This window comes from Canis lupus, chromosome 29, assembly GCF_003254725.2.
Source record: "Canis lupus dingo isolate Sandy chromosome 29, ASM325472v2, whole genome shotgun sequence".
Taxonomy (NCBI): Eukaryota; Metazoa; Chordata; class Mammalia; order Carnivora; family Canidae; genus Canis; species Canis lupus.
This window is the reverse complement of record NC_064271.1, coordinates 4139579-4167332: the sequence shown is the minus strand read 5'-3', so window position 1 is coordinate 4167332 and position 27754 is coordinate 4139579. Positions and strand designations below refer to the sequence as shown.

Below are 27754 nucleotides of genomic sequence, written 5' to 3'. Positions count from 1 at the left end.
CTATTTTTTAATGGTTTAGTCTTTTAATGGTTCACTTCAATTTCAAGTGGTGATATTTACTCTATTATGAAGTGTAATTGTAAACTTTCTCTTTACATATTTATGTCCCTCCCTCTCATAGACTGGCTCAATTTCAGGCCAAATTGTAGTTATTTTGCTTCTGGGGAGATGTGACTCATCCCCAGCAGCCAGAAAGAGAATGACACAGTGACTACTAAGTATACGACAGGATGAGAGAGATTTAGAAAACCCTTTATAGTTTCACAATGACTTAATTCCTTTATCACTGAGTGTCGTGGATTTCAATGGAGTCCTTTTTTGGGAACACTGATCTTAGTCCAGCTTTTTGATTCACATTCTACCTAAAGAAAAGGCGCTAGAGATTCACTACACACCTCTCCAATCAAGGAGGGCCCTGCTAGTCTTCTGGCCCCTGTGCATGATGCGGATTTAAAATCCCATGAGGCTTTGGTGAGCCCTGGTGCTTTGCTTGTGAGCAGTATGCACTGAGCAAAACTGGGACATTATGTATCTTGTTTGACTTTAAAGATACATATCAATGGCTTCAGAAATGTAAGCGTCTCAGGAATTGATGTCTTAAGTGGATATACAGTCACATCTGCTTATCGAGAAAACCTACATTTTTTAAGTGGTTTATTTTTTGATTTTCAAATGCATGGTCATGTTCACGACAGCACACATTGTTTTATTCTGAGTTTGTATCCTCATTCCATATTCGGGAATGACAGTCACAAATCAAGTGTGCCTAATGGCATATTAACTGCACAGTAGCTTTACTTTCTTATCATGGACTCAGTAATCTCCATGTTAACACTGACAATGAAATATTAATGCTGGACTATGATGAGCACATCCCTCAGTCGGCAACAACAGAACTATCTTTAAAAATCATGAGGTTTTATATGATGACACTAAGGCTTGGTGAGGATCAGAGCAGCAGGGGCTCTCACTAGGGGCGGAAAAGTAATTGGTAGAGACACTCCAGGTCGCAGAGTGCCTTTAAGGAGTCAAGTTGCAAAAGAGCAAATGAACATGCCCTGCCACCCAGATGCTGAGCTGTCAAGATGATGCCTCAGAGAGTCTCCTGCACACTGCAGCCCAGAGACATGTCTCAGAATGTCTGTGGTAACATCACTCTGCTAAGTCCACTCTGGGAACAACCCACATACCCACTAAGTGTGCAAGTAAACAGTGGTATCTGCATAGGGGGCTGCCACGCAGCAGTCACAATGAAGATGTGTCCTGAGTGAATTTTAGAACAGTGCTGAGTGGAAAAGAATTGCTGAAGAACATGTATGACATACTTCTGTTTCCAGAAAGTTAAAAACAAGAAGCAAAATTCCATTTTAAAAAGTGAGGGAACCATTGACCTACAATTCAAGGCAGTGGTTCTAACTGGGGGCAAGAAAGACAATTGTTGAAGGCATGGGGAGCTTCAGATATGTTTATGGTTGAGGGTAAAGGTATTCACCTTGAGAATATATTTAAACTGCAAATATGCACTGTATGTATCTATGTACATATTACCTGTTTTCTAATAAGAAAAAGAATATTAAGAGTTAAAAAATAGGCTTCAACATTAATGCCAAGGTACTATTTTCTAGGAAAAAGGAAATAATTATATGTTAAAACAAGTGAGTAATTCAGATTTCACTGTTCTTCACTAGAGAGTTCTCTTGCTACTTGAAAGGTTTAAGAGACTGAATTCACTCTGGGATATCCTCTTTAAGGTGGAATGCTTCTCTTTACTATATGTAGAATGCAATGAAATAGTGTAATAAAGTGCCAAGCTTATAGTCTGGCACATAATGGTGTCGAACCCAGACTATTTCCTTTCCCTTTCATAAAAATTGTATCAACATATGTGTATATATGCAATAATTCGTTAATAATTCATTAAGGTAGGAATGCCTTATGCTGAAAGAGCACGATTTAACCTATGATACACTTTTATACATTCTGCATTTGGCCCTCAAATCCCTGATGCTGTTCAGCACTCTTTTCTATCCCTGACAATAGCTAACATCTATTCAGGGCATGCTCTGTTCCAGTAGAGAACACTGTACTAAGTACCTTAGGTGGTTTATTCCTTTAATCCTTACCAAACCCTGTGCACTACAGAGGTAGTACAATTATCCTCCATTGACAGAAGAGGACAAGCACAGGGAAGTTCAGGAGCTGCCCTTGCACACCGTGTTGGGACCACAGAGCCCCCGTAGTGAGTACCTGCCTGTCCACATCCTTGGCGTTCAGTGGGTCTTGCTGTGTGCCAGACTCAAAGTCTTTCCCCAGCTATTCTCAGAGGTCAGTTTTGTAATTTTTCTCATTCCAACCTGCAGCAAATGGGAAAAATAACAAAATTTAGCTTAGAGGATGATGAAGAGTGATTTGATCCATGCATTCGCATCAGCATCATATTTACAGACTAATTATTTTAAAACTGTGCTTTAAGTCTTGCATGACAGACTTCTACTTTGAAAAAAAGACAGTCTGAGAAGACAAATGATTTTATATTAAAGCACACACACAAGATCTTTGTAGGTTTAGAACCAGAACTTCTATGTGACAAGTAGACCTCATTTAGTGCTGTGCCATAACTGCCATTTTTGAGGGGTATTTTTTTAAGGCTTTTTACTATAAAGAGTGATATCCATATAAATTGTATCACCTACTATTTCACTTTAGAAAGGTAGATGAAGATATGGTCTAAAATTGCCATTATATGCAGAAAAATTGCAAATTGATCAAAACCATGACACATTTTTTCCTGCTTTTGCAATAAGAAGCCTTAACTTTGACAGTGACACCCCAGCCAACCTCCAGCTTTTCCTGAGCAGCAGACTGAAGCTCCATGGACAACGTGGTCATCCTCAAAAGGAAGCATGACTTTTTATAATATTTTCACTTCCAATTTTTTCAGACTTAAGATTTGTTTCCAAACTATAGTTTGGAAGATGTAACTACATTGGAAGATACAAACTATCAAGTGACATTTTGAAACCATATCTTCACTTTCATAACTTGACTATACCCTTTGGTTCTAAGTCCCACAGCTCTGAACCCTTTGCTAGCTCTCCTCACCACTGTGTTACAACAGGGCAATTTATTGCCTTGTTGTTGGAAAAAAGCAGCTTGTTTAGAAGAAAAGTTCTGAGCTATGAATAGCCTTACCATTACCTGACAAGTGGACTTACTACTGGCTACTTTTGTATTTTTTTAAGATATATTTATTTTATTTGAGGGAGAAAGAGAGAGTAATGGGGTGAAGAGGGAGGGGTGGGGAAGGAAGAAGAGAAAAAAAGGGAGAGAGAGAATCCCAAGCAGGCTCCCCACTGAGCACGGAGCCCTTGTAGGGCTCAGTTCCACAACCCTGAGATCATGGCCGGAGCTGAAATCAAGAGTTGGACACTCAACCAACTGACTCACTACAGTTCACTTTAAATCCACCTTACCAATGAAGTATTAATCCTGTTAATGACCATTTTCTGAGAATACACTATGTGACATAAAACAAGACAGACTTGTGCAAACTTTTCAGAAGAAAACAATAATGAAATTTATACAGGCCATACTTCACAGCAAGAAGTTTACAAAATAGATCTGACTCATTGTTGTGTTTGAACTTTTTCATTATTTTATTTTCCTTTGTTAAATATTTCCTAATTTATAAAATTCTGGCAAACCACATAGCCTTCTTTTTTTATATAGTATTATATGCCTATTATTTTAGATTTCATATAATCTCCATATAGAATAACTTTGAATTCACTTAAAAATACATTCATGGGGTGCCTGGGTGGCACAGTTGGTTAAACAACCGACTCTTGGTTTCAGCTCAGCTCATAATCTCAGAGTCATGAGATTGAGCCCCATATCTGGCTCCGAGCTCAGTATGGAGTCTGCTTAGGATTCTCTCTCTCTCTCTCTCAGTCTCTCTCTCGCCCCTCTCCCTCAAAATAAATCAATAAATCTTTTGAAAAAACACATTCATGTAGCAAACATTTATTAAGGGCCATGCTTCAGAAACATTTCTTTTCACTTTGCCAAGTGTCCTAATGTTTGGATTGAAAATGATTGTTTGTACATGAATTGCAACCAAATTTCTGTGGGAAAAAATATTCTAAGTGGCTGATTGTGACAGTTTCTAATGATATTTAAAAACTGTATCCAAAAATACAACAAAATTGCACAAGAATTAATGGTTGCTTAGAACAACAAAATCATCTCATCATGAACTACAGCAAACAAGTTTTGTTCAATGTTGTCATTATCATTTTGGTGCAATTTAAATAAAACAGATGACATTAAAGAAAGGAAGCATAGCTGAAGAGCACAATATTAAGGAAAATGTGTAAACCCCACTGCAGGGCAATACACCATCCACAGGTGTATTATATCTGATTATATTTATAGTGGTTCCTTTCATTCTCCTTTCAGGGTAGAGAATTTTTAGTGAAAAATAATGTCTAAAAAGTTAGAGAATAAATTAGAAACATTCCCATCCCCAAACAGTATGTGATACACCTGTTTATTTTTACTTTTGAGCTTGTATTATTTGGGGTCATGTTATATTGGGTTTGTGTTAATTTAAGTCATTCTGTAAAGATCAGACTACAGTACATAAAAAACAAGAAGAACTATATTCTGCTTTATCATTCAGAGTTTTGACTAGTTTGGAACAATTCTTATTTGTAACATATATGTATCATTTTGCATTTACAGAAAATAAAGTAACCACTCCTAAAAAAGGCACTTACATGAATGCAGAATGGTAACATTTTAACAAGATTAATTAAATGATAACAGCAGCAGCTATTTGAATTTTGATTTAAGGAACAAAAACACAAAACATTATTACATTATCTGAGAGCCTTTGCTTTCATTTTCATAAATATTATGTTATTTCTACAAAGAGACTACAGATTATAGTGTAATTAATAGGCAAAGACTTAGTAAGTGGTGAGTAGAAAACTAATTTTTGTAAGAAATAATGTGTTAAAAAGAAGAAATAATATGCATTTCACACATTGGTATAATTTCTATTCTCACAGCCTATCTGGATGTCCTCTAAATGCACAAGCCATCAAAAAGGGCAAGGTCTCAGAAGAACTAATGACCATCAAGCTCAAAGCAACTGGCGGTAAGAGCACAGGGCTGGAGGTTGCCATCCTTACCAAGGTCTCAGCCATAGTTCCCCAAAGCATTCACATGCCACATTATTCTCTATAAGGGAAGTGCAGTTTTAATGTATAAGAAGGACACTTTCCTTAAATTTGAACTAAAACTATAACTTCATCTAAAAAACAATTACTTGGGTTTTTTCCTTCCTTTCTCATAACTATCTCCAACACAGAAAATCAAACAGTGTTATTCAAGGGATTAAGACATACAGGCTGAACTTTTGTCCTTCAGTCCTCAAAATGACCACTTTTGCATGAGCATGAGTATGTGTGTGTATGTATGTGTGTGTTCCTGGTGTAAGCCTTCTGTCTAATTACAGTTTTTGGCATTTATCTTTGGGTCATTAAATTTTGTTTCATCCTCAAAATGATATTTTTATGACGAATCTGGATTATTTAAATTTATATCTATATTTCCCTACATATCTCCCTAGTGTCCATGCCTTATCAAAGTTAATAGACGCAGTTTCTGAGCTCTGAGTTAATAGATGCAGTTCTGAGCTTTGGATCTTCCAATTTTCTTTTGATTCTTGAGTTCTTTTCCTAAGACTTCTCATCAATACCATCTCAGGGAAGTGTTGTTTCCTTAGAACATCACCCTAAAGTGTCTGGAAACAATGGCAAAGCATTGTTATGCTTTGGAAGATTTATTTGATGGATCTTTGGCACATAACTGGAATGAGGTAACCATTTATACTTTATTTCTTTGAAAGTATTGCCCAATATTTTTAATTTGCCTATAATTTTTTTAAAAAGAAGGTATACAGTATCTGAGGGAGGGAAGCACTTTTGAGCTTCCTACTCTTTCCTTGTGAGGCTTTCATCTGTTGCCAGATGCATACTTCAAGTGGTCCTTGGGGGCCACCACTAAGAGATGAAGGGGGTCAATTTGCCTGTGGAGGAGGAATAAAAAAAGTTAGAGGTTCGGGACTGTGTTGGACATTCTTCCCAACATTTAAATGCTAAGTTAAAGTGCTTTCTCTAGATGTTTTCATTGTTCTTTGGAAATATTCTCCATTTCTCAACTGCCTCTTAGAACTTTTTCTGTGAAACTGGCACAATTTAATATTTATTTATTTATTTATTTATTTATTTATTTGTCACCTTATTTCAAGCACTATTTAAATGATGGGGGGTGCAATGTTACATTTAGAAAAAGCTACTTAGAAGTTAATTCAAAAAATGAGGCAAAAAAAGGGATCCCTGGGTGGCTCAGCAGTTTGGCACCTGCCTTCAGCCCAGGGTGTGATCCTGGGGTCCTAGGATTGAGTCCCGCGTCAGGCTCCCTGCATGGAGCCTGCTTCTCCCACTGCCTGTGTCTTTGCCTCTCTCTCTCTCTCTCTCTCTCTCTCATAAATAAATAAAAATAACTTTTTTAAAAAAGAGACAAAAGGATATCAAAGATAAGAAGGCAAAGTGGGAGAAGCCTGAGGATAATAGAAGGAATGTGTGAAGCAAGCCATTTCACAGTGGGTAAGAAGAAATCTCAGGTTTGACTTTCGGCTTTTTAGACGCCAAAGCAAAAGGAGAATGTAGTCACTATGAGACACTGTCAGTGAGTAAATTCAGAGTAAAACTTTCTCTGGAACTGAGTGCATGAAGAAAATATTTCTTATGTATCTTCATTATAAGAACACCAGTAACACCGTTAACAGTAAATATAATAGAAATCACAGGCTGTTCCTAATAAAGAGAACAAGGTGGTGAGCTGTTGGCAGTATAGCAAACTACAGTGAAGTTTTACGGAGTGCCAGTGAGATATGGGCTGCCGTGCGCACAGCTGATAGATGGTGATAGTAACTTGGGAGCAGCTGGACTGCACAAAGGGTACTTTATAAATTGAGCATCTTCAGCTGAGCTTTCATAGGACATGAAGCAGCAGCAAGATGGCTGGACCACATTGACTAGGGTCTGAAGTGCATTTATTCTAAATGGCTCAGAAAACTGGAAAAGCACGTGTTTTCATAATCTGAGGAGCAAGGGGCTAATGCTCATCTAAAGCCTGAGAACCTACAATGACTTGTGTCTAAAGAATAATCCACCTGAGTTCAGGTCGGTGGTCAGTGGAGGGTCAGGGAGGGCCTAGAGTCATGTGAGGTCTTCTCTAATGATGTGCCAGCCCATAGTCCCCTACTTTAAAGCTTGGACACAGCCATGGTTCCCTGGATGATTTTTAAAGCAGGTGTAACCTAATATTCCTAAATATTAGGTCCTAAAAAGCAATCAAATTGCAATAAACTGTAAAGTGCATATGACTTTAAATGTCTTGGTGTGCTATATTAGGTTAAAATAAGTACAAATCATTCAGGCAATTGGTTGGATTACATAACATGTTAGGAGAATTTGACCTACAAACCAGTTAAAACATGGAAGGTCTACACCAAAAACATTTACATTTATTTTAGAAAAATTGATCTTCTCCATCCTCGCCATAATTAAATTTTCACGTTAATTTCTTAAAGACCATTAGTATTCTCCTTGATAATAAAATTCAAACATCTGTACATGAATGACTGCTTGCTTTTCTGTTCTTTGTGGGACAAGTTATAATGGTTGACCTTTGTATATGTTCTTATGTTTAGTAGACCCTTCTAGTTCTTTCCCTGTGGCAAAGTTCCATGGTCTAAATATTGTAATACATTATTCTTTTCTGGATAGAACACTGTCTAACTACTTACAGCCCTTTATAAGTTGAGCATACAAGTATATACATCCCTTATAAATTTATACAGAACATGAAGTATTATTATAAATTATGTAATCCCTAATTATGTATATTAGGCATAGATCTGTACTGAGTAAAGAAAGCATATTCCCTTGCTTTTAAATAGGTGCACCCTATAAAGAAACAGGGCCACTGATATATTCCTACTAAAATATTTAGTGAAAATTTTATATGGTTTCCTTGGTCAACAATACTGTCTAGTCTACCCCAGCACTCTGCTTCTACTCTTTATTCTATTGTGTATGTATCTGTCAAGGAACTTTAGTGTACACATTTAATTGATAATTTCAAATCAGATTAAATATCCATGAGTAAAGGTAGCATTATAATGGTTAAGATAACATATTCTAGAGTCAGAGAGCTTGTGTTTTGAATCCCAGCTCTATTGCTTATTCCTTAACTTCTTCATGTCTTGGCTTTCCCATCTATAAAGTGTGGTAATAAGTGTATCTGCCTCTTGAGGTCCTTAAGAAAATCAAATGAGTTAATATTTTCAAGTACAATGTGAAATTCAAAGGGCATCCTCTCATACTCAGTGATGGAGGCTCTTAAAGACAATGTATCGAGAGGAGGTTGGCAGATAGATTGATGGAAATAGATAAGGTAATGTATTCATGGAAAAAAATTACAAAGAGATTGGCTAAAATATCTACCCCTCCCAAAATAAAATAAAATAAAATAAAATAAAATAAAATAAAATAAAATAATCTCCCCAAATCCCAGAAATCATAATGAAAACATAGTTCACTTACTCATTAATTGCATGAGAATTTATTGAGTGCCTATTATGTGTTAGATCTTGTCACGTATTTCTTATTTGAGGTCTCATTTCATGACCATACCTTCCCCCAGGCTTCTAGGTACCTTTTGTTCTCAAGCATCTTCCAGATGGCCCCATCTTGATCAAGAGGCTTGAGTGTCGTCACTAACATTGGACGCCAGGGGAACGTAAATCCTAACTAGAGCTCAGTACCAAGAGCCTGAGCTCTCAGAGTCTTCTCACAGCATTCATGACTTAACAGCCAAAATTAAACTCTTGATTTTCCTGCTGGAAGCTGCTGCTCCTGTAGGCTCTCTCATCCCAGAAATGCCACTAGTTGCCCAGCTGCTCAAGCAGAAAGACATAGTCTTCCTTGATTCCTCCCTTCTGTCATCCCCTTCCTCCCATTCATCACAAGCACTGTAGATCCCACCTACAAAGCATATGTTGAGTTGAATTCTATTAACACTACTTTCACTGCCATGGGGCAAAGGACCATCAGACAAGCCAGGACCCCAGCGATAATTTCTTAACCAGTCTTCTGGTTTCTGCTCTCTCTCCCTCTCACCTCATTCTCCACTCAGAACTGAGTTATGCTTTTGAAAAGTCAACCAGATCACATCAACTTCCCTGCTTAAAATTCTTCACTTGCACGGAGAATGAACTCAGGCTCTTTGTGAGGTCCCCCAAGACCTGTTCCCTCATTCACTGTGCTTTCACTCAAAAGTGCCTTCTTACAGTCTTGGGAGCAGAATTCCCATTCCCTTCCCACTCCAGGCCTCTGTGCTCCCTACTCTCTCCTCTGGGATCTTCGGTCCAACCCAATCCCAAGCTGTTCATTGATGCATTCATGCCTGCCTTTTTACTCTGTCAGTAAAGTCTTAGATCAAAAGAGGCTTCCCAGCGAGGGTTCTCAATATACCCTGCTTGTTCCTTTCATGGTTCTTCATATTTTATCAGTGATTCCTTGCTTATTGTCTGTCTTACCAGATATCATGTAAGAAAATATCATCCTCCAATGTGGAATTTTATTGCAAAAAAATAGAAAGGAAAAACAATTTAGCAAAGAGAGCAATAGAAGTTTTCATTTGCTCAAACCAGAAAAATCTCAAATGCTGATAGCACTAAGAATGCCTGTTTGACTGATAACCCATGCTCCCTGGTGCTGTCAGAAACAAGTCTGGGACTGAGATCCCACTCATCTGAGAGAAGATCCTGTGGTAGGATAACAACTATAAGACTTGGTGCTCAGAATGCAATACAGTTCCCCAGATTCAGCCAGCCAGTTCAGAATAAATCCTGTGTCCTAGGTATTATAGATCCACTAGTGTGGTCCTAGGCCATTGTTTATTGTTTTCTTAGGAGCTGTGTCACACTGTTGACTCATATTCAAGTTGATCTATGTACTAAAATACCTAGATCTTAGTTTTTGGTTTGCTTTTTTTCTTCATTGAATCTCAAAGCCCAATATCAGATCAATCTTGTGACATACACTCTTCATCGATGCATGCATGGCTCACTTCTATTTAGGTAGTTAGATACTTATAACGAAGCAGTAAGTACCCACAAAACGGCCACCTGCTTTATCAAGCTTGATGTAAACTTTCAGGGCTTACATTTTTCACCATGTTATTGGTGAGAGTCATCCGTGTCATTTTGGTGGGCGTGCGGTGTATTTCTAGGGTTTCCAGGGCTGCTGTGCCATGCGCTATGTTCATCTTGTGTGTACCTCCCTGTGTGCTTGTGTTTGTCTCAAGTGTGTACCTAGGGATGGGATTGCTGGGTCACAGACACATGAAGTTCACCTTCGGTGAACAATGAACTATTTTCCAGAGTAGTAGTAACCCCAGGGCAGTATAAGAGGCTAGAACTCTTTCAGACAAATTTTCAGTTCCCTCATCCTTGTTCTCGTGAATCCAATCCTATTAAATGCAGACGCATAAGTTTACATTTATTCCCCCTTAATTGTTATCATGTGTTTGGTTTGGATTCATTATTCAGGACAGTTAAAATCACCTCACATCCTGCTTCTGTCTTCTTTAATATAAGCTACCATTCCCAGCTTTAAAAAATACAAAAAAAGCACTTATATTCCTTCTATAAAACAGTGATGGGAAGTAACTCCATTCATTGAGCACCTACTATACGTTCAGCACTTTATTATTTATTGCATTCATACTCACAACAGAGATTTTATGTCTATTTTATTGAAGAGGAACCTGGGGCACAAAGAAAGTAAGTTGTGCAGGTTCAAGAACAAGAGTCAAGGCCAGCATTCAAACCCCAAAACCCATGTTCCCTCTCCTAGATCACATTGCTCCTTATCCAACTCTACATAGGGAACACAAATTCTGTGTTCCTGGGACTCTAAGCCACCTGCCAGCACCTCAGCTCTCCTCCAATGATGGTTCATAAGGTCACAGACAGGGAATAAATATATAAGTAGTCAACATAATTCATGTCGTAACTGTTCTCACAGCACTGTGTATGAGACGAAGCATGGGCTCTGCAATTCTTTCATAGCAGGCGGGTTATACAGCCTCTGTCAGTGATGAGGGTGGCTTCAGTTAGCCTCTGTAGGTCTCAGTGTCTTCACATGTGCAAAGGGTATCATGGAACATGCCCTTTAGTGTGCAGTGAAGTTTAAATGAGAAATTATTTGCAGACATGTCCAGCAGCACATCTGGAACATAAGGGCATTACATTAAATGGTAGTACTCTAGTACTCTTCTGCTTCCTTTTCTTACAAAGGAATTCAGTCCTGGAACTCTTTAACCCACTTTTTTAGAATCTTGGGAATGGATTTGGGTAAAAATTCAACATTTCAAATTAAAGTATAATTTTCACTTAGCAAACCACCAATTTAAACGTAAAATGACTCATCTTGTCACTGTCTCATATTTTGTGTTTGAACTCAGATAGTCTGACTTTTTGTAGGTTTAGAGAGTGATGAAGAAATTAGGCATTTGGATGAAGAAATAAAGGAACTGAATGAATCCAACCTTAAAATTGAAGCAGATATGATGAAACTTCAGACACAGGTAAAAACAACAACAACACAACAGAAAAGCTGTTAGTTATTTTTAAAGTGATCATAATCTTTAGTGGAGGCAAAACATTAAACTGTTAAACATTCATTGCACTACAAATTAAACTGATCTCTTACGATGAAAAAACTAAGCGTGCCTCAATGACACTGTTACTGTAAAGCTTGGTATAGCTAGATCACCTGGGCCATCATTGATTGGGTACCTGTAGGCAGAGCTACTCATATTTTTGCCTTGGGTGCAGTAAAGCCAATTGTCCCGTACCTAGAGTCCTACACAGCACATGTGCTTTAGAAAAATTGTTACGAGAAGATATGAGAGCAGTTAGTTTTATTCAATATTCAAATAAACAGAGCACCTTTGCACATTTAATTTTCCTAGAACATCTCTGAATGTGTATCTGTTAGAAACGATTGTTTTTGGAGATTTTTCTGGACAGACTCTTTACTGAAAAATCCAAGCAATTTCTCAATTATATATTCTCCCATGTAATATCACCCCATCCTCTAGATTTATCCAAATGGAAAATAAAGTTCAGTCCAGTTTTTTTTAAAAAAAAAAACACTAATAATGACTATATTACAACAAGTCAGAAGGAAAAGAATAATGAGCCAAATCCTGCAGAAGTTCCTTTCCCTCTTCTGCACTCTCCTGAAATGAGGGGTTTGGGGGCCTCTGTGGTTACTGACTCTCAGAAATCCTCACTCATAGCAGCTTAAGACAGAAGGTTTCAGTCCATTTGAAACACAGGTCTGGTTTCCTTACCCACTGTGACTAGTGTCTAATCTTTCATTAATAGCAGCCAGATCCACAAAAGAGCTTGATGCACTGGTTTACAAATCATAGGACCTCCTCTTGAGAACCATTAGTGAAGACAGCAAAAGCCTCTGCCCTCAGGCAGCTCAAAGTCTAGAAGGGGGACACAGATAATAACAACAAAGTCATAAATGACTAATTACACTGTATGGGACAAGGCGACAGGGAGAAGCAGCCAGGTTTCAATATAAAATAGGATAGCCAGCCTCAGGAGGAAGGACACATGTTGGCAAAGACTTGCGAAGCTGAGGGAGGTAGTCACATAGGTACAGGGGACAGTGTTTCAAACAGGAAAAACCACAAGTGCAAAACCCCTAAATCTTGAGAGGGCTCAGAGTTCTGGGAAAAAGCACAGTGAGCACTTCTGCAGGCAAGCAAACAAGGAGGGGGAATCAGAAGAGATGAGTCCCTGACGTAACACATGGAGCACCCCAGGCCGTATTAAAGATCTTGGTTTTTATTCTGAATGAATGCAGAACTGTTACAGGGTTTTGAGCCCATAGTTAACCCAATCATATTTGACCTATATCCTGACTCACATTTTAAGAGACTTGTATTGGTAGCTGCACGGAAGACAGGCCACAGAGATTGTGTGGGGCCAAGCCAGGTGCAGGGCTGCCCATGAGAAGGCAGTCATGGTCACCTGGAAAGCTGGCCCAGGGGCCACTAGTGCAGGTAGGGACAGTCTCCATCTTGGATATTGGGAAAGAGAAGCACAGTGGATTTGAAGTATGAGAGAAAGAGAGCCTTAAGGGATACCTTGAAGGCCTGAGTGATATTCAAGTTGGGAAGGTGAGGACTGCTTGGACATACTGAGCTTGAGATAGCCACCATGTAGCCACATGGAGATGTGGAATTTGCAACTCATGGGAGAAGTCCGGGATAAAGACAAAAGCTTGGGAATGTGATTCCCAAACTTAGAGCAATATGAAGGGTTGCAGTTTCATGAGGAGAAGGTGCAAAGTACACATTCCTTGGCAGTTCCGTTCAGCTGATGCCTTTCTTTGAGAGAGAAACATCTTGCACTCCTTCAGATTCAGCAGCTCACATTCCCAAGTTATTTCAATTTCAGATCACATCTATGGAGAGCAACCTAAAGACAATAGAGGAGGAGAACAAGCTCATAGAACAGAACAATGAGAGCCTGCTGAAGGAGCTGGCCGGACTGAGCCAAGCTCTCATCTCAAGCCTTGCTGACATTCAGCTCCCACAGATGGTAAGTGCAAGGCAGGACGCCCGCTGCTCCATCACAGTGGCAGCGTGCGGCCCATCCCCAGCCACCAGGTACTCTGACTAGCAACAACCTCCCTCATGGGCACCGTGACACATACAGACAGTAAATTACCTTAAGGCCAAGGGTTTTTGATACTGCAGCAATCAAAGGTGAGAGTTTATTTAAAACTCGTTTTATAATGTAATATGGATGTCAGAGGCCAAAGCTCCCTAAAAGTTTGTTTCCAAATAGAAAGCTTAGAGGGCTCACAGCCATTTGTACCATCCACCCAACTCAAAAACCATAAAAAATTTAAAAAAAAATTTAACTTGGTATTAAGGAAGAATATACTTTAGGAAGAACATACTTAAATTCTTATGTGGAATAAAAAAGTGAGCAAGGCATCCTTATTTTCAAAACCTAAATATATATTTGAGTTATGACAGCTACTTAAAATTCATAGACAATTAGTTCCTCTCATATTTTCATAAATATAACAAACATTTGGAAGAGAGGCTACATTGTTCAATGCTTTTAATTTCCTTAATGCTTAGAACAAATTTTCTAAAGCTGCAAATTTTATATAGAGAATGATTTAAAGAAGCATTTATTTAATGAAAAAATATGATTGATTTACCTGAAAGCAATAAATCCCTCAATTTACTCAATTTTGCAGCATGGAGCCCTCATCTTATTCAATCCCAAATGTGTCTCTTGACAATAAACAAAATCAATAATGTAATAATAACACAAAGGAAAATAAATTACTTTATGACCAATATTAAGGTAAATTATTGGATATTATTATAATATTATTTATGAACACTTGTCTAACTCATACTTGAGATTTGTATTCATTGCAATTTTTTCCTTCACAAGTGCCATAAAAATAACTGTTATGGTACAAGGGAATTTCACCTTGTAGAGCTATATGCGAGGCATCCTAGTGGTGATTTTTAGGGCTGAATACAGTAAACGTTCACGCAAACACCTAAGACTGAGCCTTGGTCTTCCCATTCTGTAGTTGAGGAAATCAAAGCTCAGAGAGTTCATTCATGTGATCAAGGCTCCAAAGCCAGATGAGCCCAGCTTTGCTATGTGGCCTCGATCCACTCCGTGGCCCGGGTCCTCATCCAGTTATGAACACTCCAAGAAACACATGATACAGCAAAGGCAGAAACTAAAAGGGAACAGAAAACTGTGGTTAGTCAATACTTATAATTCAGATCAGTATTTTGCTGAGCACAGCAAAATTATCTTCCATTTAGCAAGCCTACCTTCTAAATAACAGCAATAACAGTAACATCTTTTATAGCTAGAGTATTTAGACCCTTTTCAAGTCCTTCCTTGCAAGTATTTTGTGAAGTAAAGCACATGTCACATGTATTCAAAAGGGGGAACACGCAGGCACCAGGAAATGGTCCGTAGCATGCCCTTCGTGTCATACATTTCCCTTCAAGCACACATGTGATTTACACAGATCATGGGATCACTCTCTGAAGTCTCACATTAGGCAAAGGTGCTACCAAAACACACAAAGAAGATTAAGAGATAAGTAGATCTGGACTTGGTGAATCTGATATACTACCCGGAACGGAGATAGAAAAATACAAGAATATATTACAATGATGCCACAAGGGAAAAATGTGCAAAAAGGTGTCTGAGGATGAAAAAGGAAAAAATTCCACCTGGTTAGTGAGCAACTGGCTCAGATCTTAAAGTCCTTAAGTTCCAGGCCAGGGCTGTCAAAAGAGTTCAAGGAAAGCCTTCCTCCGTGGCCTCTGAACATTCCCTTTGGCAGATAGAAGGTCTGTGCTGAGCTGAGCATGTGCCATTGAAGCTGGGGCGGCCTCTGGAGAGGGAGTAGTGCAGCTTCCAGGGGTCCCGCTCCGTAGCCAGACATCGACCTGATGCGGCTCCAAACTGACCACAGAGTATTGACAACCACAGCAATCCCATTAACGGAGCAGAGAGTGAACGGATGAATCACAGCACACTCAGCCCCTCCCCATCTCCCCAGACTCCAGCAGCCTCCCCCTCCGACTCTGGGGCCACCGCTACTCTTTTGTGTTACTTGGTCCTCCTTTTGTCCCCGCCCGGATCACTCTGATTGGTTCAATGTGTTTTGCCTTCCTTTAGGGGCCTATCAGTGAGCAGAATTTTGAGGCCTATGTAAATACACTCACAGACATGTACAGCAATCTGGAACGGGACTATTCCCCGGAATGCAAAGCTCTGCTGGAAAGTATCAAACAGGCAGTGAAGGGCATCCATGTGTAGGACCACAGCGCTGCCGGCACCGGAAACTACGAACAGCCGGAGGTTGCCGCACTGCATTTACAATTGCAACATTGCACTAATTTTTTTCCCCCAGCTGACATAAAAAGGAAAGAAAAACTATGATAGACTCTTTGGATTAAAAGCAATGCAGTCAAATACTAGATCTTATTTATTTTCATATGTTTTAATTTTATTTCTTCATTGCACTCTTTTGGCTTTGTTTGGTTTTTTTGTAAAGTATATGTAAAATAAATGTGACATTTTTATATTTTATTTATTTCTAATCGAAGAGTTTTTTATCTTTTAGCTGCATTTTGAAGTCTGCCATATTTTTACAAGTGTGTTTATTAATTTATTTTCCAATAGAATTTAAATAGAAATGCGATTCTCAAATCACATATCTTGCTGGGTTTAAATGAGAAAAAGAAAAGTGAGACGTAAATCCTTGTCTAAGGACTGCACTATGGTCCAGTTTGATTTTTATTGCACACTTTTTTTCCTCCCTTTCACTGGCTTTTGTATTTATAAATGGGCTGGCCGGTGAGGTGCGGGAAGAAATAAGCAGATAGATGGCGCCCACTAGCGGGAAATGCGCACTCGCAGAAGCACAGTGTGCTGGGAAACAGCCTGCTCAGAATTTGTTAGCAATAATTAAATATAGCAATCAGCAAAGTATTCGACTTGGCTGTACGGTTTTAGTTAATATGAATTATTTATTTGACATGTTTTAAAGAAACATAAGCTTTTTTAGTGATGCAGATTTGTCTGTTTGTTTTTCAAGTCATATCAGATAGTTGGCAACTCTTATCCCAAGATGAGAAATAAGACTTGATGTGACCAGCCAGGCTTTCCTGCCATATGTTGGTACAATATACAAGTGACAATATTGATGTAGATTTGTACTTAGCAAATACAAACACATCCAAATGGAAAATTTTGTAGATACCATATCCCTTGAAATAGCATTTATCTTACTGGGTGAACTGGAAAGGAATGGGAAATATAATAACACACGAAAAAAAACATTACTCCGATCTAATTACTTTAAACGCTGGTGACATTGTCTTACCCTCTTTAGGCAACAGGAAAACTTTCAATTTGATTTAAAAAAATCTTTCCATAGAACTACAAGTGCTACAAAGTATACACACTCACACCCACAGACACATACCCACAGATAGACACACTCACATAGACTCACACACGCATGAAATTGAGCCTGAAATCTTGATTTTCTGGATGGATCAGAGTTTAGTAGTTGCTATAGTGAAGGCAATGTCTATTTCAGGGATTGTAAAGTAGTTAAGCATTGTTTCAAAAGTTTTTTTATATTTATTTTTTTTAAGAAAAAGGTATAGACAACCAGCTAAACTGCCTTTTTGGTGTGCACACACACCTCGTGTGCAATGTGCCTCCGTGTAAATGGACACTTGAACTTAGTGTGGGCTTAATTTTCTGTGCTATAACAAAAGTGTTTATTTTTTATTAGCCTCATGGATATGTAGATTGAATGTGATGGCACTCACAGGCTTGATATATTCCACTGTTATTACTGTTACCTGCACAAATTGAAAGTAATATCAACAGTAATTCCACTTCCATGACACTGTGGTCATTGTTATGTACTAAGTGGGGATTATCTTCGGTTTGGGGTTTATTTGAACCCTTGAATCTTAGTTTAGTGAAAATGAAATGTCTGTTCTTAGGTAGGAACGGTGTTTATTTAAAAATCAATTTTAAAAAAAAGAGCTACCATATGTGCTGTCTATTATAAATGGGACACCAAACGAAATTTTCTATTAAAGTTATGTACTTGCAAACATTTTGCTATACAGTACTTAATAGATGCATACAAATAAGTTCACTTATTACAAAGACAAAAGTTTAATTTGCTAAATATTTTAACAAGTTTGTTATATATTTTATTTAATTTAAAAGAAATCTCTTACCAACCTATGTATTTATTACTATAATTTACTATGACTTCGGGTTAATTTATTTGTGTTTGCATAGTTTGAGCAGACTGTTTTGTGAAGTATGTTTGTATTTATTTGCCTCCTTTGTACTTGATGTGTTTTGTAATGTGCACTGATTTTTTTCCTTTCAACTCTGTTAATGATAGATACTGTAAATTGGGTCTTTTGTAAACAACAAAAAGGCAATGATGTATGCATTTTTTTTTAATTTGAAGTAGCTTGTTTGTATACTGTTTCTTCAAACAATTAATATTTCTTACATCAAAGCAACAAAATTGTGTTCAGTGCTGTACATTTGGTGTATGGTAGGAAATAAAAATTGATAATGAGTTTTGCTGTGTTGTTTCTTAGGGTACTATATCGAGACCATTATCACCATTCCATGAAAAGCACTGTCCCAGAGGAGTTATGCTGAGGCAGACTGCACCAGAGTCAGGTAGCACCGATGCATTTCAGTTCTCCCAACCTGGCTGATTATTTCATCCCAAGTGGACAGGATTTTTTGCCAGTTAAGAAGTTGTCACAGCCTTTGGTTCAGCTTACACATCCAGAACAGAGAATACCTTTGATGTAAGGGAAAACTTTGCTAGCACTAAGAGGTGATTCACCTGTATCTAGTGAATGATAAGATATAGGCCCCACCCTGCTAATCCCACAATTGCTTTGGGTACTGACTGTATCTCTATATTCATACAAGCCAGCTGAACTCAAATTAAAGAAAGAAAAAGAATAATTAATTCTTGACAGCGCCTCCTTGGCTTGTGTGTTTTTCTTATCTAATGTCAAACAGCTTAATTTAATTTTCCAGTTTCTGCTCAGAAATACACATCTCTAAGACTAGTTAACACTTTATACTCAATGTAGTAAGCCCCATGTAATTCGTGTAATGAAGAAAAATTGACTGAAGAGAAGTCTGGATCCCCAGAGGAACATCAGGACTATGCTTGGGTAAACCCACACGGGACAGGGATTGGCACACAGCAGTTAATGCACAATATAGCTTGCTCGGAGTCACCAAATTTATTCATGCCAAATGTATGTATGATACATCCTGTGAAAACATATCACAAGATGCAAACCTGCTCAGCCATGTTCTTAGTTTATGCTTCACAGAGGATGTGCATATTGCTCTGATTGGGATTTTACATTAGGAACTGGTGTCTGTGTCCCTGTCTCCCAACATATCAGAAGAGGAGTAGCAGTCAGTCCTATTGGAAATAAGAGAGTGATCAGTAGACTTCATACATTCGTACAATAGACCTTTAATTCGAGGGTGTTTATGCCACGCCCTCTTCCTGGCTTCCATGTCCTCTTCCCCAGTGAGGGACAGTGAAATGAGTGATAGGTACTGTGATGACGGTGCATTCGGGCTCCTATGGAAACAATGGGCAGGGGCACACAACAAACTCAGTTCCAGGAAAAGTGCTGGTTACAGGGGCATGGGGCATCGCAGGCAGTGTGAACTGCATGTGCAAAAGCATGCTGGTGAGACAAATCATCAGCCAAGCACCCTAAGGTAATGAAAATATATAAAAAAAAAAAGTAGGTAGTGAGAAGAGAGGTGAGGAGCCAGGTAGGTGTCAGAGGGGGCCACCCACACCAGCCACGATGAAGGTGCCAATTTCCAAGAGCAGACTGTGGAATGCCAAAGGAAGGTTTAAAACCAGAGAATGATGAGATCAGATTTCCACTAGAGATAATCATTCTAGCAATTCAAACAATAATAGCTTTTACATTAAAGCAGGAAAAATGTTCAGTGCTGTCTGTACCTTTGCTGTATGCAGAACATGAAAATCGATAGTGAGTATTGCTGTGCTTGTTGTCAGGCTACTACTTAGAGACTGTTTTTATCGTTCCGTGAAAGGTGCTGGGGCCTTCAGACACAGAACTAGAATGCTTCTGCTTGAACCAATATCCTGATGAAAAATAAGGGATGCCTCACTAGAAAAAGTTTTAAAAATGAGGTTTGTTATGATACATAAGTGATTTCTTATTATTCACAAAACTAATGTTTTCTACATCTCTTCCCACACATTATGTCCATTTTAGTGTGGTCTGGGAATAGTACCCTGCTATTTCCTCTCATTATTCAGCAGATAATTATAAAGTAAGCAGATTTAATTGGCTAATAATAGCTGTCTACACTGTCAGACACAATCAGTGAAGCCTTGTATACTGTGTCTCATGAAATCCTCAACCAAATTTGTGGAGTAGATATCACTGTGCCCAATTAAACTGATGGGGAAACTTGGTCCTCAGGGAAGGGAATGACTTGCCCAAGACCAGAAAACTAGTGAAAGGTAGAGCCAGGATTCGACCTCTTTCCACTATTTTGAAGAAGTAATCCGTGAGGATCAGTCTAGTCACCTGTCAGATGCCACCTCACCTGCAGGAAATAAAACAAGGATTGGTTCAGATCAAGATGTATGCAACAGCCCAGACATGTCCAATATTCCTAAATCTTGACATGATAATAATGCCGACCTACCATTACTGAGGGCCTCCCAGTGCCCTTGAGCACTGAGCTGGCTCTCCCAGGCTTCACAGCAACACTGAAGTGGGTATTATGATCAACATTATACACATAGAAACCTGAGGTTTAGACAGAATATGGAATTTGCTTGACTTGGGGAGCCTGGGTGGCTCGCTTAGTTAAGCATTTGCCTTCAGCTCGGGTCATGATCTCATGGTCTTGGGATCAAGCCCTGCATCGGGCTCCCCGCTCACGGGAAGCCTGCTTCTCCCTCCTACACTGTTCTCTCTCTTTCTCTATGAAATAAAGTCTTTTAAAAGAAAAAAAAAGAAATTGCTTGATGTCTCAGAGATAAGTACCAGGGTCAGGATTCAACTCAGGCCTGACCTAGAGAGCAGTTCCTGTCCTTCCAGCAGACCATCATTACTGTCTTTAGCCAACCCCCAGCTCGCCGGCAGCCATCCTAACCTGCTGCCAGTCACTTGTCATCAGGCAAGAGGCAGTCAGTTTAATCACCACTCCAGATGAAGTTGTTCAAAGAAGCATCATTTTCACATTTAAGCTACACTATTATGATGTATTTTTCTTGTAAAGGCATATCATAAAAATATGACACTTTAATCATTTATTTGATGAATTGGGATTGAAAATCTTAATATGGGTTGTAATAACAGCCAAAATATAAAGAAAATGTAAATAACTCATTTTTTTAGGGAAAAACAACATAATTATTGTGTTCTGTCACTAGCTGCTTTGTGTACACTTGACAGTTTTGGACTGACCTCTGACAAATAAAAGTTCACTGTGTACCGACCTTTACCAGCTATTAAATATTTAAAAACATAAAGAGAACATGAAGTTCCTTGATCTTAAGAAACAGCTGTTGCTCTACAATTTTCTGCTCAAATGTGTATTATCATATATAAATATAGTCATTTTTCTTCTGTGACTGATTACCTTATTTGGTCTGAGATGAAATCCAGACTTGGATGTATGGGCTAGATATTTTTGAAGGATGGCACTTTGGGGATTTGACACCCTAATAATGCTTTTAAAGGATAAAACTTTTTTAACCACTGGAGTTCTTTGCAAATATTTATTTCCAGGACTAGTGTACTTGAATTTCAAAAATTAAAGAGAGAACCTTCAAGGACCAGAAACATCCACATACACAGCTGACTGTGCACAGGCCCTGGTGTGCTATCTTCTCAGACGTGCCTCCACTATTGGGTTGTGACCACTAACATGAGTTTGCTATTCCAGGAAATTTCTGCCTAGGAAGAAAAATTGAAAATATTTTCATTATTTGTTCCAGGAACTTCTTAACAATACATTTATCTGAACAGGAACTACTCAAGGTACTCTCAGGGTAAATACTCCTCTCCGAACAGCAGCCAGCCTGAAATGACTGTTTTCTCTTCTGGATTCACTTTGAATCACAGCTTTGCTGCGGTGTCTCTTCTAAGCTGTTTTGTTGTGAATCTACCTGATTCAGGCCACAATCTTATTACAAAGGCCTCCTTAAATCAGATCCCCCAAACGACATAAAAACCCATGCTTTGCCTGCCCCACACCTCAGATGTGAAGACTTTGTCATGGTAAACTAAGTTTTCTGTTATCAACAGATCATTTAGTCTGTATTCTGCAGGATTTGACAGACACAAGGAATTCCTGCAGCCAGACATGAGTGCATATCTATATCTTCAGTTTTTCAGAAAGCAGGTACGTAACATGGCCCAATTTTGAATCAACCAGAGACCTAAAAGCTTAACTCTAAACGTTTTCAACAACCTCCTTGGATACTTCTGTGAACATAAAGCAAAACTACATGTTTTATTCTCTCCCATCTTTTCCATCTCTGGTGATCATCTAAATCAGTAGGAAAATGCAAACAGTCAACAGAACCAGGATAGGAAGAAGAAGAGGGCGCGGGAGAAAGAGGAAGGGAAAGGGAAAGGGAAAGGAAAGAAACAAGGACGTGAAAAACTATCATTCCTTGGTAATGTAAAGATTTTGAAAAGTAAATAAAAAGTGAACTTAAGGCTCCTGGGTGGCTCAGTCAGTTAAGCGTCTGCCTCATGATCTCAGGGTCCTGGGATCAAGCCCCACATCAGGCTCCCTGCTCAGTGGGGAGTCTGCTTCTTCCTCTTCTCTCTGTGCTCTCTCTCTCTCTCTCTCAAATAAATAATTAAAAAAAAAATAAGGGAACTCAAGTTGCTTACAGACAACAGCAGAAGCCAATTCATGGGCCTGGACAAGCATGAACCTGCTCCCTGCTCCCCTAGGTACTCCAAAACACTCTTGAGTTGTTTTTTTTTTTAAGTGTGTGTATGTGTGTGTGTGTTTTAACATTTATTTAGTGCTTAATGTTCACTAGGAATTTCCCAAGGGCTATACACATATTATATAACTCTCATTACAATTCTATGAATTAAGAATTATTATAATCATTCTACATTTTGAAGAGGATTCACAAAGTGGTTAAGTAACTTGTGCACAGCTGAGGACAGCTTACACCTTCACCTCTTCTCAGCAATTCCCATAAAAAGCTGCTTGGTTCCATCTGTCCTGCACACCCTCCCCTCCCAGCCTCAGGCCCACCTGCCCCTTTCCTGCCTTCCCAGCACCATCCTCAACCATCGGGGCTGAGCACTGAATTACAGCTGGTTACACGGGGGATATAAAAATATCTTGGGTACGTACATGGGGTTGAATAAACTACAGTCTTAAAATGAAATTCTCCTTTTCTTTTTACCTACTTTCAATGTAATTGCTAGAAAATGGAAAGTTATGTGTGTGACTACATGTCTACATGTACTGTCTGACTATTCCTTCTGCAAAAAGCCAGAAGAATTTTCAAAAAGAAAGGCTAAGAAAACATTCAACTTTTTACTTTTTTCTACAGCTTTTGTTTGTTTGCTTTTTGAGGGAGAAATCCTCTAAATATGAAAACATCTGAGAACTATTATCATTTTTATGTGTGCAGACAAAGAAACAAAGTGACTAATCAGACCAGAAGATCCATACATATATCAAATAAGCTAGTATAACCTGAAAACCTAATAATGTTAGCTTTTATTTTTTTTCACAATTACCGATCTACAGAACCAAATTCTGATCCCTGTAATAGTTGGAGTTGTTTTTTTCTTTTTTTTTTTTTAGTACATACCGACATACTGTGGTGAATTAGAGGCTTAGAGAACCTATTAGAAATTTAAAAACTAGGCTGTCTGGGTGGCTTAGTCAGTTAAGCATCGGACTCTTGATTTTGATTTCAGGCTGGTGAGATCCAGCCCAGCATCCACTGATGTTTGGCACAGAGCCTGCTTATCCACCGCCCCCCCCACTCCTCCCCTTCTGCTCCTCCCCCTGCTCACAGGTGAGTGCTCACTCTTTCAAATAAATAATTACAAAAATAAATAATTTTTTTAAAAAATTAGAAAACCATAAAAGGGGTGTGCCTGGCTAGCTCAGTCAATAGAGCATGTGACTCTTGATCTCCGACCCGGTAGTAAGTTCTAGCCCCACTTTGGGCATGGAGCCTACTTTTAAAAAAAAAGAAGAAGAAGAAAAAATCAGGTGAATTTCTTTTCTTTTACACAAGCACAATCTTTTGTTGATAAAGAAAACTGAGTTCATTGCTGCCACAGAAAGAGAACATGACTTCTGGAAAGGGAAAGGCAACCAAAGGGTATTTATATCGTGGGAGGCTCTGGTTTAAGACAGATCTCTCCACGGCAGTGCTTAACTGGGATTGGGTAAACTTCATGACATAATGGTTGACAATCATTAACACCCGTTAAGAGGTGAGCATTTTGAAGGGAGTCTTGGAGACTAAACAGCTATTTGATGTTATTTATTGAAAATTGACAGCTCTGATGTCCATTTAAATAGATTTGGGTGGGGGAAGATTTTCTGAAATCAAGAACAAAGTTACTTGCAATTTTCCTGGGCAGAATTTCCTGTTATTGAAAAGTCAAGTGAATAAATAAACCACAATAATAGTAATTAGATGGATTCATGTATATGGTAAGCCACGTGGGATAGATTGTTTCTGCTCTCTCCAAGGTAAATCTACAGAGATTTTTATTATAATAAAGAATCCTGAGGCCTTAGTTTTGACAGGGATAGTTTGCTGTGGAGACAGCATCAGCAGGAGTTTCTAGGTTTGAGGACACTACAGGTTCTTAGAATGCAGTAGGAGAGAGCCCGGTTTATCTATTAATGATCATAGCACCACCTGATCATAGACACCTCAATCCAACACTCCTTCATTGTATGTATCTGGGAAGGAGTAAATAAAATAAAAAACATACACACTGTCTTGGCCCTTAGCACATGGACACATGAACCTTGAGTTAATCATAACTGATGAGCAGAGGGGTGGAGTAGAGACCAAAGGAGGGATGTCTAATGTAAATCAAAAGTTGCTAAGCATATATAATTTTAGAAAGTCTCTCCCCACAAGGCGGATACATATCTATATTTTGCATGAGCCTCAAAAAAGTTATCTGTTTAAGATCACCCAGCTGGCTTATGAGATAGAATTCAAACCCAAGTCTATCTGACTCCAAATATCATGATTCTCCTCACATTATATGAGAAAAATATTGCACCTGGGAAGGGGATGAAGTAGATGGTAGAAAATACATTGGGAACACCAGCTGGAAGGCTATTGCAAAGATTAAAAAGATGGTGAAGATTGATCAAAGGTAATTACAGTGAAAATTAAAGGAAGGCCAAGCTCAAGGAAACATTTGAGAAAGTAGAATTATTACAATTTTTATATTAGCCAAGAAAATTCACACACACATAGAAAAATGATGATATAGATAGATAGATGATAGATAGATAGATAGATAGATAGATAGATAGATAGATAGATGATAGATTTTTTTTTTCCTCCAGGTGAAAAAGTAAACTTGTGAAGCTGAGGTGATCAGCTAAGGCTGGGCTTCTAAAATGCAGTGAGCAGGCCACAGGAGTCCCCAGGTTCTGCCCCAGAATCTAGGAGGTGCAGCAGTTTCAGAAGAACAGTCAGGGGAATAAATTCATCAAACGCATTTGACAAATTTGAAATACAATCTCAATTATTATTCCTGCAGAAATCCCCTTTATCATTTGGTTCTTAGGAATTATACATATACTGTGGTTGCCCTGGGTTAGTTTATGCAGGCTAACATTTTGTTAACAGGGTATAGTTCGTCTCTGCAAATCTATTTTCATATCAGCTGAGCCTTATGTTTGTTGATTACATTTTCATTGTCATGTTTTATTGATACAGAAACCAATCGAGGGCTCAAAGCTGATTTGTTGATGTGAAAATGAAGAGGTAGCAATTCCAGCACAAGTATTTCGATTTAGAAAAACATATTCACATGAGGCAGATGCTAACACTCTCCCCAGTGATATATGGGAAAACTGAGGCATATAGGGATTTCTTTTTTTTAGAGAGTGAGTGGCACTGGGGGGTTGGGGCAAAGGGAGAGAGAGAATCTTATGCAGATTCTGCACTGAGTGTGGAGCTCAACAGGGGGCTCTATCCTACGACCCTGAGATCATGACCTGAGCCAAAATCGAGAGGTGGACGCTTGACTGACTGAGTCACCAGGTATCTTCATGTAGGGATTTCTTCACTGGAATTACAAAGCTCCTTGGGTGACCAAGCTTGGATTTGAACCCTGACATTTTAGGTCTGGAGTCTGCAGTCATAAACACTGTGATATGCTGCCACACAGTTAATGAGGGAGCCTTGTTCTGTTATCACCCAAAATCTGTGATATCTTTTTTTCTGAATTAATGACAATTTTTAAGACATTATTTATACTTAGCATCAGTACTAATAGAGCACCTGCTAAGTGTGAAAAAAGGAAGGGCGTTAGTACTGGAATAAAACTGGTTCAACCTGAATGCCAATCCACAAACTACTTCATTCATAGAGAGCAGCTGGCATTGCAATATGCTTCTTGATCTTAATGCTGTGTTGAAGGAAACAGTGAAAATTGGAAAATTATCTTTGGACACTGAATATACATATTCTTAGCATTCTTTGTAAAGAACAAGGAAATGAGTTTGGTTTTTCACACTGAAGTGTGCAGTCTAATAAAAGGGAAGGCATAAGTGCTAATCAAGAGTTTTCTTAAATGAAGAATGAAATAAAGATATGTTTACCCTGATACTACTGAAAAATATCATCTCTCAGATTTTATGCAGTCTGTTAAGTTGGGATCTCAAAGATCGTCAGAGTCAGAAATATGATGAACCTATAACTTTAAAGCCAAAATATCATAATTTCTAATGTTGAAGATAAGACAGCAGGATTTCCTGAATCCAGCAAACTACAGATTAAACAGTTCAATCACCTGAAGTTAATACTTTCACAAAACTTGATTATTTTTTCACTCAGTGAAGAAACGAATGCCCCGTTATTGGATATATTTGTGGACTATACTAAGATCAAATACATTCCAAAATGCTTTCAGAAACATATACAACTGAGGAATGGATTAGAAATCCATTTTCAGCTATTATCCTAGTTAACATTGAACCTCTCAATGTTTGAGTGTGAGGCACCTTAATACCTTTGAAGCACTGAAATTACTAAGGCGTGGGAAATCTTGGCATTATTTCTGGGTCCATGTTCCAGCAAATATCCAGAACTTCCTGCCAGAGCCACCAAACAATTGCTATCATCTGAATGACTTATAATTATGCTAGGATTTTCTAATTTTGCTGTTTTGGGGGTTTTGTGGGGTTTTTTCCAAGTATAATTAACATAAGTGTTATATTAGTTTCAGGTATACAATACACTGATTCAACAACTCTATACATTTCTCAGTGCTCATCATAAGTGTCCTCTTAACCTCCTTCATCTATTTCACCCATCCTCCCCACCCACCTTTCCTCTGGCAACCACCAGCTTGTTCTCTACAGTTAAGTCTGTTTTTTTTTTGTTTTTGTTTTTCTCCCTTCTTTGCTTTGTTTCTTAAATGCCATGTATGAGTAAAATCACATGGTATTTCTCTTTCTCTGAATGACTTATTCCACCTAGTATATTACAGTCTCTAGATCCACCCAGGATTTTCTGATTTAATATGAAGAGTAAAACACTTAATTGTAATAGGTTTGGTTTATTTGAACCTAACAGCAAAGACCCATTAAGAATAGCTTTAACATGATGGAAAGTTACTTCTCTCCCTCTTTTCTCCAAGAAGTTGGATGGCAGGCGGTCCAGTGTAGCTCCAGGTTTATCCCCCTTTCTAA

The 27754-nt window shown here is 38.5% G+C and overlaps 1 protein-coding gene across 3 annotated transcripts in view; it reads left to right on the top strand.

The window, feature by feature from the left end:
- ST18 (ST18 C2H2C-type zinc finger transcription factor) overlaps positions 1 to 18349 on the top strand; it is a 145611-nt gene extending 127262 nt beyond the window's left edge. For all 3 annotated transcript variants that reach the window (XM_035708335.2, XM_025477725.3, XM_035708329.2), the window contains 4 exons: positions 5073 to 5161; positions 11624 to 11727; positions 13622 to 13765; positions 15902 to 18349. In XM_035708335.2, the coding sequence (XP_035564228.1) occupies positions 5073 to 5161; positions 11624 to 11727; positions 13622 to 13765; positions 15902 to 16042 (478 nt within the window). In that variant the 3' untranslated portion in view covers positions 16043 to 18349. The remainder of the gene's footprint in view (positions 1 to 5072; positions 5162 to 11623; positions 11728 to 13621; positions 13766 to 15901) is intronic.
- Positions 18350 to 27754: the final 9405 nt, after the last annotated feature.